Raw genomic sequence first — 16900 nt, forward strand, 5'->3', positions numbered from 1 at the left:
CAGGTGGCCCCAGCGAGTCTCCAATGAAGAGCTCAGAGCCCGCACATGCCAGCCCCGAGCAGCTTCCTTAGTCGCACAACGCCGCACCCGCTGGTTTGGCCATGTCCTTCGTCTACCACCAGACCATCCGACACGAGCCATTCTCCAGTTTGACCCAAAGGCCGCAGGCTGGAGACGACCACGAGGGAAACCCCGCACTCGATGGCTCGACGTCGTTGCGGGCGACCTCCAATAATACGGAGTAGCTGTAGAGGATGCAGCTGGCACAAGACCGCATGCATTGGAAAAACCTGGTTCATCATGTCGGCTCAACGCACAGGGACAGGACCCCCCCGACCTTCGCTGGAGCATTAAGAGAGATACTTACCAAGCGAATTTGTGGCCCTCATGTCTACATCGCAATCAGCACTGATGCTGTTTTGGTAAGGGTCTTTGGTTTGTGTATTTCTTTCTGGTCCAGAGTGGGATTATGTGCTAGGCAAGTGTGGTTGGCTGCTGTGATATTATCTCTCTCTGTATCTGAAAGGTAGTGTTATTGAAGTAGGGAAGTAGACACTCGACAACAGAAAGAACCATTACCGAGCCATGAACTTAGCAATACAGACCGGTATAGGCTAATGCGGGCTGAGGACTAAGAAGCGAAGCCGCGATTGGCCCCAAGGTTGTCTGTTTATTTGTAAACGGGAATTAGGGGGCTAAACACACAGCTAGTAACAAGGCAGAGATACTTTTCGACCGATTTTTTTTTATCCATCGGTTTTATGGTGTGTTGTGGAGTAAACCTTTTTACATGCTCGGATTCACGCGAATGTTACGTAATATCGTGGAACTTCATGGCTGCAAGACCATGTCCTTGGTGAGCTACGTCAGATTTAGAGTTTCAGGGATGAGTACATTATGAAATCTTGATATTTTGAATAACAAAAGTTGAAGCATCAGACTCATTTGAACATTATTACTTTTGATTGTTAAAGGGGCAACTAATTGGGCTACTGATGAGTCATGTGCTGTATATACTTATAACAGTTCTTATTTCAGTTTAATGTTGTCTTACAATGTGGTCATGGTGATTTCCAGTCTCAACTTCATTTTGGTCCAGGAAAATCCAAGCCCCTTTTCTGTCTTGACTTAACACATAGTTAAGTTTCGGTTCTGGCAAAAGTCATCACTCGTAACGTGTTTCTGACTCTTTTATGGCCAAAATAACAAGACATTACCACATAGCTTTCGATTATATTTGTTTGGTTCGCAATCTAATTTGGTGGTTACCAATTCAGTCAGCAAGTGGTGCTCTCGGTATCCAACACAAATTCGTTTGAAATAGCCTGTGTCTCGCATTTATCATGAAGGATGCAACTTTAAACATAAAATATTTTCAGCTTTAATTGATCGATTTTGTAGTTCGTTGATATGGATAATGATTGATCAGTCCAGAAGAAAAATGACACACTCGGTTTGATTTTATTAAACTACGTTTTATTTACATGACAAAAAAATTGGATAAAACAAAAGAATAAAGCACATTGTTAACACAAGCATTCAGTGTTAGCAAGGGGGAAGGTGGAAGAAATGATGCAACAGGTTAACAGTAATGATCAATGACCTCGGTTTGAAGATAATGAACTCATTTCAATGATCAGGGATTGTTTTCATAATGTGCCAACATGGGATATTTGCCCAAAACACAAAAGAGGTTGTTTCACTAACCCTTTTTGTGTACTTTTGAGAACAAAACGTCCCTCAGGGGAGGAGTGTGTAAAAAGCAGCACATGGCCAACCAGGAAGATGACGAAATAAAGTTTCCTATCTCTTTTGGCGTTGGACTTCACGGGGATTGTTCTCATCCCGACGAAAGGGACGGAGAGAACCACAGGCTCTCCAAGCTTTGTGGCTCTGGTGAGAACAAGCCCCAACCATAGGGACCTTGGTCGGCCATCTTAATTGTTTCATAATTGTAATTGTTGACAACAGGCAAAATTGTATGCGGACATATGAGGAAATAGATCATCTATCAAAGAACATGACACATACGCAAATCATGAATCTTTTGAATCCAAATGAAGACTTTGGGGTTTCGAATCTTTATTATACACCTGGAGAGTCTGATCACAACCCGTGAATGAAAGTGTTTTTTTTTTTTTTATACGTTGGCAGAGTCAGTGGTTGGAAAAAAGTGAGGGGAAATAGTTAAGTGGCAGTTACGTTCCTATAGATGGCCTGTGTGATACTTGGTCAATTAAGTGTTTTAAGCTCCCACTTTCAGTAAATGTTTTACCACGAACAGAGCAAGAAAAAGGCTCCTCGCCAGTGTGGGTTAGTTGGTCTAATTTCAAGTTTCCTTATTGGGAGAATTTTCTACCACAAACTGAGCAGGCAAAAGGCTTCTCACCAGTGTGGGTTCTGTTGTGTGATTTTTAATGTCCGATATGGATGAATTTAATTGTTTTCACAAAGTCAACAGGTCAAAGGTTTCTCACCGGTGTGGGTTCTAACGTGTTTCTTCAGGCTTCCACTTTTAGTGAATTTTTGACTGCAGACTGAGCAGGCAAAAGACTTATCACCAGTGTGGGGTCTCGTGTGTACATTCAAGTTTCCTTGTTGGGAGAATCGTTTTCCACAAATTGAGCAGGAGAAAGACTTCTTGCCAGTGAAGGTTAATTGGTCTGATTTCAAGCGTCCATTTAGGGTGACATTTTTACCGCAAACTGAACACGAAAAGGATCCTCGCCAGTGTGGGTGAGTTGGTGTAATTTCAAGTGTCCATTTCGGGTGAAATTTTGACCGCAAACGTAACAGGAAAAAGGCTTCTCGCCAGTGTGGGTTAGTTGGTGTGATTTCAAGTGTTCATTTTGGGCAAATGTTTTACCACAGACTGAGCAAGGAAAAGGCTTCTCACCAGTGTGGATTCTAATGTGTTTTGTTAAACTCCCACCCTCTTTGAATCTTTTACCACAAATTGAGCAAGTGAAAGGCTTCTCGCCAGTATGGGTTAGTTGGTGTGATTTCAATTGTCCATTTTGGGTGAATTTTTTACCACAAACTGAACAAGAAAAAGGCTTCTCGCCAGTGTGGGTTCTAGTGTGTCTTTTTAAGTTCCCACTGTTAGTGAATCTTTGACCGCAAACTGAACAGGAAAAAGGCATCTCGCCAGTGTGGGTTCTAGTGTGTAACTTCAAATTTCCTTTGAGGGAGAATCTTTTATCACAAACTGAGCAGGAAAAAGGCTTCTCGCCAGTGTGGGTTAGTTGGTGCGATTTTAAGTTCATATTATGTGAAAATCTTTTACCGCAGACTAAGCAGGCAAAAGGCTTTTTGCCAGTGTGAGTTAGTCTATGTATTTTTAAGTGGCCACTTTCGGTGAAACTTTGACCGCAAACTGAGCAGGAAAAAGGCTTCTCGCCAGTGTGGGTTCTAGTGTGTTTTTTTAATTTCCCACTCTCTATGAATCTTTTACAACAAACTGAGCAAGAAAAAGGCTTCTCGCCAGTGTGGGTTCTGGTGTGCTTTGTTAAGTCCCAACTCTGTGTGAATTTTTTACCGCAAACTGAGCAAGAAAAAGGCTTCTCGCCAGTGTGGGTTAGTGTGTGTCTTTTTAAGCTCCTACTTTCGGTGAAATTTTTACCACAAACCGAGCAAGAAAAAGGCTTCTCGCCAGTGTGGGTTAGTTGGTGTGATTTCAAGTGTCCATTTCGGGCGAATTTTTTACCACAAACTGTGCAGGCAAAAGGTTTCTCCTCAGTGTGGGTTCTAATGTGTTTTTTAAAGTTCCCACTGTCAACTAATCTTTCATCACAAAGTGAGCAGGAAAGAGGCTTCTCGCCAGCGTGGAATTTCATATGCAACTTCATATAAGACTTGCTTTTCCCACACTGAGAACATGTGTTACCACCTTCAGCGTTTGCGGAGTGGGACGTGTCGTCGTCATCCGTTTCCACGTGTTGTGGGGAGCTGATGTTTAGAGGCTCCTGCCAACAGTTATCTTCTGGTTGACCTTGATCTTCGACGGTTGAACGGACCCCGGTCACTAGCAAGACTGGGAAATCGTCCTCTTCTTTAACGCCAACAGGCTCCCCATCCTCTGTCTCTTGCTTAACGTGATATGGCTTCAGATCTTCCTCCTCCTCAATTTTAACGGCAGGCAACTCTGGTTCATGTTGCCCAGTTGGAAGATATTTTTGGCTGACGTCTGCAAGACACAAGTCACATTTATTTGTATTGCCCTTAATTCCTTCAGTGCTGTAACGTATTTGTACGTTCCCGAGGGCCGAAACGTAAAAAAAATCTTAGAAATTCCCCATTTCACTTAACTGACTTCAGCACATGATATTTAAGCAATAAACAAACTTAAAGGCTAAATCTCAATATATCATGCAAACAATTTCACTGGCACATTTCTAAGTGTCACTGCTCCATTGATTCTGTCACTTCTCAAAGGCACACCAGAGTCAATTGAACATGCGAGGCCAAAAGATTTTTCTTCGCTGAAAAGATAATAAGGGACCGAAAAGCCATAAATATGCGTGGGTTGATTCACTTTAGCAAAATGAATGATATGTTCTCCATGTTATACAAGCTACAGCCTAAGCATTAATTGTTCTCCATTGTGCATTGTTTGGATTTTTTTCAACTGTTCTTTCGAATGGGTCATACTGTGGCACTTGTATCCAGATGATGTCATCATCATTTTCATAATTATCAGGCTGCCAAGCACTTTGCTCGATAGACGACTGGCAGTGCTGAAATAGCCGTTGTTTGAAATGGTACTTTGTCTCCACTTTGCGGTGGAAAACGTAGTTTCTGTGATGGCACCGTATCACCGTAGCGGGTTAAAGAAAACCGTAGTCATTACGGAAAAACCGTAGTACTTGACAGGTATGCAGTCATGTTCCTATAGACGGCCTGTATGATACTTGGTCAATTAAGTGTTTTGAATTTCCTACTTTAAATAAATGTTTGACCTCACACTGAGCAAGCAAAAGTCTTCTTGCCAGTGTGGGTTCTTGTGTGTAATTTTTAAGCTCCCACTTTCGGTGAATCTTTTATCGCAAACTGAGCAGGAAAAAGGCTTCTCGCCATTGTGAATTATCTATCCATCCATCCATTATCTTCCGCTTATCCGAGGTCGGGTCGCGGGGGCAGCAGCCTTAAAAGGGAAACCCAGACGTCCCTATCCCCAGCCACCTCCTCCAGCTCGTCCGACGGGATCCCGAGGTTTTCCCAAGCCAGCCGAGAGACATAGTCTCTCCAGCGTGTCCTGGGTTGCACCCGGGGCCTCCTGCCGGTGGGCCATGCCCGGAACACCTCCCGAGGGAGGCATCCAGAGGGCATCCTTATGAGATGCCCGAGCCACCTCAACTGGCTCCTCTCAATGCGGAGGAGCAGTGGCTCCACACAGAGTCCCTCCCGGATGACTGAACTTCTCACCTTATCTCTAAGGGAGAACCCAGCCACCCTGCGGAGCAAACTCATTTCGGCCACTTGTATCCGGGATCGTGTTCTTTTGGTCATGACCCAGTTCATGACCATAGGTTAAGTGTGTGAATTAGTGTGTGTCTCCCATTCTTTGTGCATCTTTTACCACAAATTAGGCAGGGGAAAGGCTTCTCCCCAGTGTGAGTTAGTGTGTGTTTTTTGAAGTCCCCACTCTGGGTGAATCGTTTTCCACAAACTGAGCAGACAAAAGGCTTCTCCCCATTGTGGGTTAGTTGGTGTAATTTCAAGTGTCCATTTTGGGTGAAATTTTTCCCACAAACTAAGCAAGAAAAGGGCTTCTCGCCAGCGTGGAATTTCATATGCAACTTCATATAAGACTTGCTTTTCCCACGCTGAGAACATGTGTTACCACCTTCAGCGTTTGCAGAGTGGGACGTGTCGTTGTCATCCGTTTCCACGTGTTGACGGGAGCTGATGCTTCCAGGCTCTTGCCAACCGTTATCTTCGGGTTGACTTTGATCTTCGACGGTTGAACGGACCCCGGTCACTAGCAAGACTGGGAAATTGTCCTCCTCTTTAACGCCAACAGGCTCCCCATCCTCTGTCTCTTGCTTAATGTGATAAGGCTTCAGATCGTCCTCCTCCTCCTCCATTTTAACGGCAGGCAACTCTGGTTCCTGCCGCGCAGTAGGAAGATATTTTTTGCTGACGTCTGCAAGACACAAGACACATTTTTTGTATTGCCCTTAACTCGTTCAGTGCCGTAACGTATTAGTACGTTTTCAGAGTGCCAAAATGTAAAAAAAATTCTAAAAGCTTCAGCGCTGCTGATCAGTAAGTATTAGGCCTATGAGAATTAAATCATCACGAGATGGTCGGAGTAGCTTTGACCAGATTCCTTTGTAGACACTTAGTGCCGCGTTTTGTTCCTGTTTTCGCCGTATTACTCTGTAAGGCGGTGAGTAGGCGCCGGCAGGGGTCAGCAATAAATGATTGGTGAAAAATTAATGCCATTAATTGCGAAAAATTAATGGAATGGTTGCTTAAATTCATAAATCCATTTATTGCAAAATTTAAATAATTAGCAATTATTGCGAGTTTGCGACCCGTTAATTGCGAAAATATTCGGGTTTTTTGTTAGTCGATTGCGTCAACAAACGTGCAAATTTTCTCGCCGCCCGAGCATTTCGTATGCGGTCAAGGGCACATACACGCACAATCGGGACAGTGCATGCATACGCGTAAGCTACCGTGTTTCCCCCATTATAAGACCCACCCTGAATATAAGGTCCAGCTTTTTATGAGAAATGAAATTCATCCTTCCTGCAAATAAGAGGCTCATATCACCTATGAAAACCGTAGATATCAACGTTATTTAACAACGGCAATGCTTTTCTAAGAAATTTTTAGCGAAAATTTATTACTTTTGCACATATTTTTATTTCAAAACCTCAATTTTTGACGATGATTTTGAAGTAAGGCCGGCCTTATATTCGGGGAAACACGGTAGCTGTACGTACATAGTGTGGTTGCAAAGCAGCTTTTTATTGGTCGGGACAAAATCGGGCTTGTTGATTAGCTCACGTTTTGCCTCAAGCACGTACGTCGTGGATGCACATACGCACATGTTGTACACCACTACTATTACGCTGTATTAATTGTAATCTTCGCACGGTTATGGGACCGAAGGAAAAAATGGTTAGAGAGTACTTCACACAGATTGATGTCGTCAACGGCAAATGGCGCTGCTCATGTGGCGCCGAGCGCATCCAACGGCGCAACACCGGTTGGAGCAATTTGGAAAGCCACATTAAAAGTCAGCACTTGCAGAAAGAAAGTGATGCAAAGAAGCAGGAGTCATCCAATCCTGGATCGATAGAAAATTTCCTGTCGTCACCTTCAACCGTTTGCCGAAAAGGAATACGAATCTTCAAGTGGCTGCGGTTGGTTTGTATCGACCTGGAGCCTTTCAATGTTGTTGATCGGCCTACCATCAGGGACATCAGCAATACGGAGCCAATCTGCACAAACACCTTAAAGAAGTATTTGGCCTTGGTGACACAGGGTGTGCGACAGAAAATCGCCTTCGATCTGCCATCCCGATTCGCGGTGGTATTCGACGGATGGACTTGTTCTTCCGATTATTACATTGGCGTTTTCGCCTCGTATATAAGCCCACGCGGTCGGGAAAGTGCTCTCCTCGGCTTCTCAACACTTTTGGATCCCGAGGCACAGACGGCTGAAAACCACCTGGTGTTCATCGAAGACATCCTTAGCAGGTACGGCAAGTCTATGGCCAACGTGGTGGCGCTTTGTGGCGACAACTGCAAGGTGAACAAAGCCATTGCAAAGCAGTGCAATGTTCCTCTGGTCGGCTGCGCCTCCCATCGCTTCAACCTCGCTGTCAAAGAACTCTTGAAGCCCTACGAAAAGGTGAACTTCTTTTCTATGCTGCTTTCTTATATCTCACAATATCTATATTGAAGACAGAGTGCACTCTGTCACAGCGGTTCCACAATATTTTTTTCACATACCCCACGCGGCCACGCCTTCTATCAAAGGAATTTTACGCAAGGCGATTTTAAGCTGCTCAAATTTAGCATATTTCTTATTTCCTGCTTTTACATTTTTAAGGTACTCTGTAAGTTGAACTCCTTGATGGCTCGCCTGAGATACAGCACGCTTAGTGCACTACTGGATGAGTACACAGACCTTCGACCGTTGACGAGAAATGAGACACGGTGGTCAAGCACGGCAAAGATGGTGCGCAGGTTCTTCGAGCTGCAGAAAATTCTTGCAAAAGAAGTTTTCACCACCGACCCAAGGGTGATGGATTTACTTCTCAACGCAGCGGATGTTCATAAACTCACTCAACTCAACGGTGATTTGGCCAAGTTGGATTCTTTGACGCTTACTTTGCAGCAAGAAGATCTGACAGTCGCAGAGGCGAGGTACCTCTTTGATGTTGCAATGTCGTCCCATCCTGCCATGGCCCATCACCTCAGCCCTGACGCCGAAATCGTTCAAGCGCCTATGTTTGAGAGGGCTATTGTGAAAATTCAAAACCAAAAACATGGTCAACTTACGGCAAAAGAGCGTCAAGCAGTGGAGGCTCTCAAAGTCACCGAAACTGCACCGGTCGATGAAAGTCCAATAGATGAGTCATCGGATATGGCCTTTGGCCAAAATTTGATAAAACGGCGCCGCCTGAACATGATGCTGCCCACCTTTGATCAATTTATCGATACAACATTTATACTGCCAACTTCCAACATAGTAGAACGCTTTTTCAGTGCTGCCGGACGTGCCTATGCGGATGAACGGTACAACTTGTCAACAAATTGCCTAGAAGCCCAACTTTTTTTGTTTTCTAACAACCGCTTCTGGGACAGCGAATTTGTTTCCCACATCGTTTCATCTAATGAAAATCTCTAACATTTTCACTATCTCCGATGTTTCTATGTTGTACACATTTTTGTTCATAAATGAATGTGTAATAAATAGCAAAACCTCTTATTACTAAGGTGTCTTACTGCGCATGATAATGTTGGCGTGAATGTTCTATCATTCACTGTTCATCTAACCTCAGTTAGTCTTCCGACAATTCGCATATTAACTTAGGAGGAATCGACAAATTATAATTATAAAACAAGCCCCAACATGACGGTAGCTGATGTGATCACCAATAACTCAGAAGATATTTTTTGTACTAAAAGTAAAGATTAAAGGGACCAGTTTGTTCGACCATATTGACACGGCTAGTATACCATTAAATTACCAATTAATGGCTAGAAATCCAATAAATACCCATTAATTGGCCTTGCCGCAAAAAAATTAATTTTAATTTTTTCGCACTTAATTATTATTTTTTTTTCCAAAAATCAATTAATGATGACCCCTGGGCGCCGGTGTATATGCCAAGTACGCGCAGTGTGACGAGAAAAGTAAAGACATAAGTACAGACTGTTAACGCTTCAAATCTTCATTCTCTCTAAAAAAAAAATGACTAAAGGCATTCGTTGGGATGACTTTTCGTAGGACCCTGCGATCACCATGACGACCTGAATCATGTGATCCGGCACCCGAGACAACAGGGGCTGAGAATTTTTGCAAAGTCATGCATAAGTTTAGTGTTCTTGCAATCAAATGTTATTTTCCAAGCAAAGTGCCCTTGTGTTTTTAGAAAGAATTGTTTAAATATTTTAGGTATCGAAAATATAGATATATTAAAAAAAGCACCGAGGAGAAACTTCTGCTTGAAATGCATGGTTTTGCAAGGAGCCATTTTTCTCAGTAGTTTTCCGGGAAACAAGTATTTTCAAAAAACATGGCAACGTCATCAATTCAACTAAATCAACTGTTGTCTCATGAAAGATGACTGTTAAAGCTTTCTTTTGGTGTGCCCTATGCCTGTTTAGCTACAGAGCTAGATGTTCTGTAGGCCATCAAAAATGAGTCAATATGGCCAACATCGGCTGGCATCGGCACTTCCGAATTTGAGAGAAACGTCTGGCACTAATCAGAAACAGTCACAGAGGGCTGCAAAGACCACCACGACAACATCCCATGATCTGAAACCTAAGCGAGGGCAAGGAAAAACAAAAAAAATCCCAGCATGAGGAAAAAGAAGAAACCTTGAGAATGAGCCACACATGAGGTCATCTCTCCTTGACAAAGAGTGTTGTTTGAACATATACATACACATATATATAAACCATCTGTGCGTATTTCATATTTTGATATTTTCTGCAATAAGATTTCATTGATGAATGGTATTGTAGCTGTTCGTATCACTTCTTTTTTTTGATGAAAAATGGTTGATTGTGGTTGATTCTTGCTGTAAAATGTTAACGTCATGGATGTCTACAGGCTTTTCCAGAAGTTGCTCACATTCATTTTTTAGTTTATTGATGAACAAGAATAGCGGAAGATAAATTGGTCAGTTATACGATTTCAATGTCTAACCATGTTGTGTAATTTGGACTGGAGTAAAACTACAGCTGAGATGGATATAAAAAAAATTGTTGTGTGAGTCATTAATCTTGGTGTGGCGCACTGATTTTCAAGGACATTTGAAAGTGGCACGCCAAACCAAAAAGGTTGTCAAGTCAAGTCACATTCATTTATATAGCTCTTAATCACAAAAATGTCTCAAAGGGCTGCACAACCTACACCTAACTCTAGCTGTAACTAGCCTCAACCCTATTTCGGACCACTCAATTCAATTTGAGACCCTAACGAGGAGCCTAAGCCTTAGTTTTTCTAGCCCTGGCCTCAAACCTATTTTGGAACCTTAGAATAAGTTTAAAACCCTGATTTGAAGCCCAAATCCTAGCCCGGAACCTAACCTTTTATGCTGAGAAATGCGTCCCTGCAGAGATTTGCATCTTGTAGCTACTATAACCACTTTTACCTCGTTTTATCTCACATTTATATCCCTTTTCGGGATTGTAATGGCCGACATGTGTTTCCATAATGATCCATATTGTTAGAATATTATGTAATGAAATGGTGAATGTGTTTAATTGCTGTTAAAAGTTTCGACAAAAAATGTTCAAACCTCATATTGTTAGAATACGATATAATGAAATTGTGAATGTGTTTAATAGCTGCTAAAAGTGTCAATAAAATTGTTCAAACCAAAAACTAACCAAAGCCACTTCGTCTTGCATTTGTTGGGAATGTAATACAACTTAAACCATTCCCTTGGGTAAGACACTGAACCCCTAATACCCCCAATAAGCAGGTTAGCGCCTTATTTGTTGGAAATATAATACAACTCAAACCATTCCGTCTTTGTATTTGTTGTGAATGGTATTGAACGATAATGCACACCATATAAAAATTACTTTTGAGCAGGTAACATAAACGTCTCCCGTTTATCTGTTGATGATTTGACAGTTCCTTTCAGCATAGTAAGCTTTATGGTAGAGTGCATAACAGTTTCAATACGAGCGATTTGAGTAGAAAAAGGCAAAATAAACATGCTACATGCTCAAAAGTGGTTTATATACGGTGTGCAATACCGTTCGAATACAAAGACGAAATAGTTTAAATTGTATTACATTCCCAACAAATGCAAGACGAAGGGGTTTTGGTTATATATTCGTCATTACATTCCCAAAAAGTGATATAAAAGTCAGATAAAACGAGGTCAAAGTGGTTATAGTAGCTACGCGATGCAAATCTAGGCAGGGACAGATTTCTCGGCATAACACCGGTCGTCGACATTCTCGCTCGGTCTCCTCTTTGGCTCCCGTAAGCTTCTCTTAAAAAGATCCTTCAGCACTGGAGCACATTTTCTCCAAGTCTGAACGAAAAAACGCCACAAGGTGTCGCTTCAACTCGGCAGTAAAAAGGACAAACCTTCGAAAAGGACTGCAAAGTGATACTTTTGTCGAGCTTACGTCGTTCGAAGTCGACTACAGGACTTTTTCGACATTTTCTTGTTCGGCAGCCATGACACCTTCTCCTTCGACACACCGCCGCAATGGACTGTGGGACACAGAAATAGTTGACTGGATAGGTCGGCGTGCTGTAGCAGCCCGCTAACTTGCCTGCCTACGAGGCGGCCATCTTGGTCAGGGCAACTTCGTTCAGTGGACATTGAAAAGAAATCACAACCTGCTCATTTTAAAACAGATTTTCATGTGGGTAACTTGTTGTCATCAACGTTAAGGAAAATTAGCTTGAAAACATATTTATTTTTTGAAAATTCTTCCTAAAAAAACCCCTACGTTATTGAAACATTATCTTATGACCGGAATGCGGACATTGTTAGCACTCGCCAACGCGCTGCTAACGGTAAGCCACGACTTTTTGGTGCTCCGCAAAAAAAAAAAAAAGTTTATTAACAACATTAAAACCACAACTGACAAATCGTGCAATTTACACAGTAATGTAATCGATCTTGTCAAGTTGTTTGGATTTATTTTCGTTTTGTTTCTGTCGCCATTTATGTTAGCTTTGCTGTATGTTGTACTGAAATGCTAATTCCCCTTTATACATGTTGAGAACCAGCGGAGGTGCTAACCACATGGTGTGTGCATGTTGTGTCGCTCATTGCAGGTCAATTGTTCCTGTTTTTACACTCGTTATTGTAATTATTTCAGTTTTCACAAATATATAAACAGGATGATGTTGATTAAAATTCTGATTAAAAAATATGTCGAGTTGAATTCATTGTTAAAGTTAAAACCACTATACGATCACTTGTTAAAATCATCTTGTTAAAATGAATGTTGAAATTATTATAATGGTTGATTTTTGTGAACTGTATTGTACGTCAACTGAAAAGAAAAATATTTGATGTCTTTACAGCAGTCTCCAGCACGCTGCGAACGATGTTGAAAGCCAGTGGAGGTGCTAACCACATGGTGTGTGTATGTTGTGTCGATCATTGCAGCAACTGGAATAAAAGCCTCACCATCCAGTCCAGCCTGAAGGTGGATCCTTGGTGGGACGGCTACACCAGTTACATATAGATGTAACCGCGCTGTACTTGTCCCACCAAAGATCCGCATTCACGCTCGACTGGATGATGAGGTTTTTATTATTAAAGTTTCTGCTAATGAATGAGTCACAACATTAGCTTTTCTGCTGGCTTTGATGTCTTTGATCTCAGTAGCAGTTCCCTCTGAAAACTTCCCAACAAAGCATATCAAAGAGCTTTCTTTTCAATTTACATAAAATACATTTTAGAATATCACAATACATTTTTACATCCATTTTAACAAGATACTTTTAACAAGAGATCGTATAGTGTATTTTTAACGTTTACAATGAATTCAACATATTTTTCTTTAGTCTGAATTTTAACCAACATCATCCTTTTTAATGTTTATGAGAAAATAGAAATAAAAACAATAATGAGTATAAAAACGGGTACAATTTACCTGCAAATGAATGAGTCACAACATTAGCTTTTCTGCTGGCTTTGACCTCTTTGGTCTCTACAAGGGGAATTAATATTTTAGTAAAACAGAAACAAAGCGAAAATAAATCTAAACAGCTCGACAACATCAATCACATTACTGTGCATGTTGAGAGATTTGTCAGCTGTGGTTATAATGTTTAAAATTAACTTCTTTTGTGGAGCACCAAAAGATGTGTCTTACCAGTAGCAGTTCCTTCTGAAAACTGCCAACAAACCCCGCCTCCCGGTCACATGTCAGGAGCCAAAACCAAACCCCACCCCATACCAGAAGGTGGCACTGTTGGACTTATCATTGCAGGACACTTACCAAACATTATACACATATTTCAGCAGGAATTTCAATAAAACAAAAGTCATTATTACACCAGTTACATATAGATACAGAAATAGATATATAACATTTTGTCCCTATTGCAGGTGCTACTAACATTGACTCATCTGAGTTGGACACATAGAAATAGAAGGTTATTTCTCCTCGCCTGAATTTGTTTTTGCAATCAAATGCCTGCAAATGACTTTAGCATGGGTATCCAAACAGGTGAGACAATAGCTTGAAGCCTTACCTGGTACCAGGTCAAATTGGATCCCAAATTAAAAACACATTTTTTTACGGGTATGTTTAGGTGTTTCCGAAAGTGGCTATTTGGAGAAGACCAGTTTACAATTCTAAAACCTCTGCAAATGTGTTTTAAATTTTGGCCATTTTTTCTCGGACATTGCGAGAGTTGTAAACGCTTGAATTATTGTTCCGCATCCATCCCAATTCTGCATACGTGCACATAAAAATGGTGCGTAAAATATATCACTGGTGGCGTTACACTTATTTCAGGGTTTCATTTGAATGCAATAGACACATCTTCATATCGACTTATTCCGAATTTTATTGTCTAACCAATGTGTCGATTATCATTTGACCCGGTCACGATTGGCTAGAGTTCTTCGGAATTAAAGGAGGCGTTGTCGTTTTTAGCAATACAGACCGGTATAGGCTAATGCGGGCTGAGGACCGAGAAGTGAAGCTGTGATTGGCCGAAAAAGTTGCCCATCAAGAGAAAATAGTTTTAGAAGTCTTTTTATTTGTAAACGGGAATTAGGGGGCGAAGCACGCAGCTAGTAACAAGGTAAAGATACTTTTCGACTGATTTTTTTTCCCCATCGGTACTATGATGTGTTTTGGAGTAAACCTTTTTAGGATGTTACGTACTATGGTGGAACTTCATGGCTGCAAGACCATGTCCTTGGTGAGCTACGTCAGATTTAGAGTTTCAGGGATGAGTACATTAGGAAATCTTGATATGTTGAATGCCAAGAGTTGAAGCATCGGACTCATTTGAACATTATTAGTTTTGATTGTTAAAAGGGGGAACGAATTGGGCGACTGATGGGTCACGTTCTGTATATACTTATAACAGTTCATATTTCTGTTTAATGTTGTCTTACATTGTGGTCATGGTGATTTCCAGTCTCAACTTCACTTTGGTCCAGGAAAATCCAAGCCCCTTTTCTGTCTTGACTCAACACATAGTTAAGTTTCGGTTCTGGCAAAAGTCATCATTCATAAAATGATAATCGACTCAACACATTTCCAAATGTCTTTAAATTATATCAATTTGGTTCAGAACCAATTCGGAAGGCAGGCGGTGCTCTCGGTTTCCAACACGAATTCATTTGAAATAGTCTGTGTCTAGCATTTATCATGAAAGATGAAACTTTAAAACCAATGTATTTTCAGCTTTAATTGATCGATTTTGTAGTTCGTTGATATGGATAATGAACAATAACATCGACCCATAAATGATGACACTACATTTTATTCACATGACAAAAAAATTGTATCAAACGAAAGAATAAAGCATATTGTTGACACAAGCACTCCAGTGTTAGCAATGGGGAAGAAGGAAGAAGTGATGCAACAGGTTAACAGTACTGATCAATGAACCCGGTTTTAAGATAATAAACTCGGTTTTAAGATAATAAACTCATTTCAATGATCAGGGATTGTTTTCATAGCGTGCCAACATGGGATATTTGCGGAGGGTGTTAAACCAACCCTTTTTGAGTACTTTTGAGAACAAAACGTCCCTCGGGGGAGGGGTGTGTGAGAAGCAGCACATGGCCAACAAAGAAGATGACGAAATAAAGTTTCCTATCTCTTTTGACGGCGGACTTCACAGGAATGGTTCTCATCGAGACAACAGGGACGGAGAGAACCACCGGCTGTCCAAAATTTGGGGCTCTGGTGAGAACAGGCCCCAACCCTGGGGACCTACGTCGGCGATCTTATTGTTTCATAATTATAATTGTTGATAACAGGCAAAATTTTACGCGGACACATGATGAAATAGATCATCTATCAAGAACCATGACACATATGCAAATCATGAATCTTTTGAATCCGATGGAAGACTTTGGGGTTTCAAATCTTTATTATCCAGCTGGAGAGTCTGCTCACTTCCTATAAATGAATGTGGGATTTTTGATGTGTTGGCAGAGTCAGTCGTTGGAAAAAAGTGAGGGGAAATAGTTTAGTGGCAGTTACGTTCATATAGATGGCCTGTTTGATACTTGGTCAAGTTTTTAATCTCCCACTTTCAGTAAATGTTTGACCACAAACCGAGCAGGCAAAAGTCTTCTCGCCAGTGTGGGTTCTTGTGTGTAATTTCTAGTGTCCAATATGGTTCTTTTTTTTTTTTCACCAAAACGTTAACAGGTAAAAGCCTTCTCGCGAGTGTGGGTTCTAATGTGTTGTTTTAAGGCCCCACGATGGCTGAATCCTTTTACACAAACTGAGCAAGAAAAAGGCTTCTTGCCTGTGTGGGTTCTAATGTGTAACTTCAAGTTTCCTTTGAGGGAGAATCTTTTACCACAAACTAAGCAGGAAAAGGCTTCTCGCCAGTGTGGGTTTTTTGGTGTAATTTTAAGTTCCCAGTGTTTGAGAATCGTTTTCCACAAATTGAGCAGGAAAAAGGCTTCTCGCCAGTGTGGGTTTGTAGGTGTTGTTTTAGGACCCAACGCAAGATAAATCCTCTACCACAAACTGAGCAAGTGAAAGGCTTCTCTCCAGTGTGGGTTCTAATATGTTTCTTTAAGATTCCACTTCTAGTGAATCTTTGACCACAAACTAGGCAGGAAAAGGGCTTCTCGCCAGTGTGGGTTCGAATATGATTTGTTAAACTATCATTAGCTGTGTATCTTTTACCACAAATTGAGCAAGCAAAAGGCTTCTCTCCAGTGTGGCTTCTTATATGTTTCCTTAAGCTTCCATTCTGGGTAAAACTCTGACCACAAAATGAGCAGGAAAAAGGCTTCTCGCCAGTGTGGGTTTTTGTGTGTGTTTTAAAGTCCACACGGTGGGTGAATTTTTTTTCACAAATTGAGCAGGAAAAAGGCTTCTCACCAGTGTGGGTTCTAGTGTGTATTTTTAAACTTTCACTTGTAGTGAATCTTTTGTCACAAACTGAGCAGGAAAAAGGCTTCTCGCCAGTGTGGATTCTAGTGTGGATTTTTAACTTCCAACTTGTAGTGAATCTT

The 16900-nt window shown here is 41.3% G+C and overlaps 3 protein-coding genes across 4 annotated transcripts in view; 1 reads left to right on the forward strand and 2 right to left on the reverse strand.

The window, feature by feature from the left end:
• Positions 1 to 16900, reverse strand: part of LOC148368286 (uncharacterized) — a 105556-nt gene that overhangs the window by 46569 nt on the left and 42087 nt on the right. The gene's annotated exons all lie outside the window — the stretch shown is intronic.
• The window catches only part of LOC148368289 (uncharacterized), a 43610-nt gene continuing 28241 nt past the window's right edge, over positions 1532 to 16900 (reverse strand). Inside the window, exons 1-3 of one of the 2 annotated variants that reach the window (XM_088330297.1) lie at positions 10068 to 10114; positions 5846 to 6145; positions 1532 to 4186 (exon numbers count right to left, since the gene is read on the reverse strand). In XM_088330297.1, the coding sequence (XP_088186423.1) occupies positions 2682 to 4186; positions 5846 to 6145; positions 10068 to 10095 (1833 nt within the window). In that variant the 5' untranslated portion in view covers positions 10096 to 10114 and the 3' untranslated portion in view covers positions 1532 to 2681. Of the gene's footprint in view, positions 4187 to 5845; positions 6146 to 10067; positions 10115 to 16900 lie in introns of those variants that run through there. The other variant, XM_088330296.1, reaches the window with a different exon arrangement.
• LOC148368290 (uncharacterized) lies at positions 7129 to 8990 on the forward strand. The gene is made up of 2 exons (XM_088329640.1): positions 7129 to 7866; positions 8068 to 8990. The coding sequence occupies exons 1-2, from the start codon at positions 7129 to 7131 to the stop codon at positions 8866 to 8868; spliced, it is 1539 nt and encodes a 512-aa protein (XP_088185766.1). The 3' UTR covers positions 8869 to 8990.

Source organism: Urocampus carinirostris, chromosome 3, assembly GCF_059441175.1.
Source record: "Urocampus carinirostris isolate Australia breed hairy pipefish chromosome 3, RoL_Ucar_1.0, whole genome shotgun sequence".
Lineage (NCBI taxonomy): Eukaryota > Metazoa > Chordata > Actinopteri > Syngnathiformes > Syngnathidae > Urocampus > Urocampus carinirostris.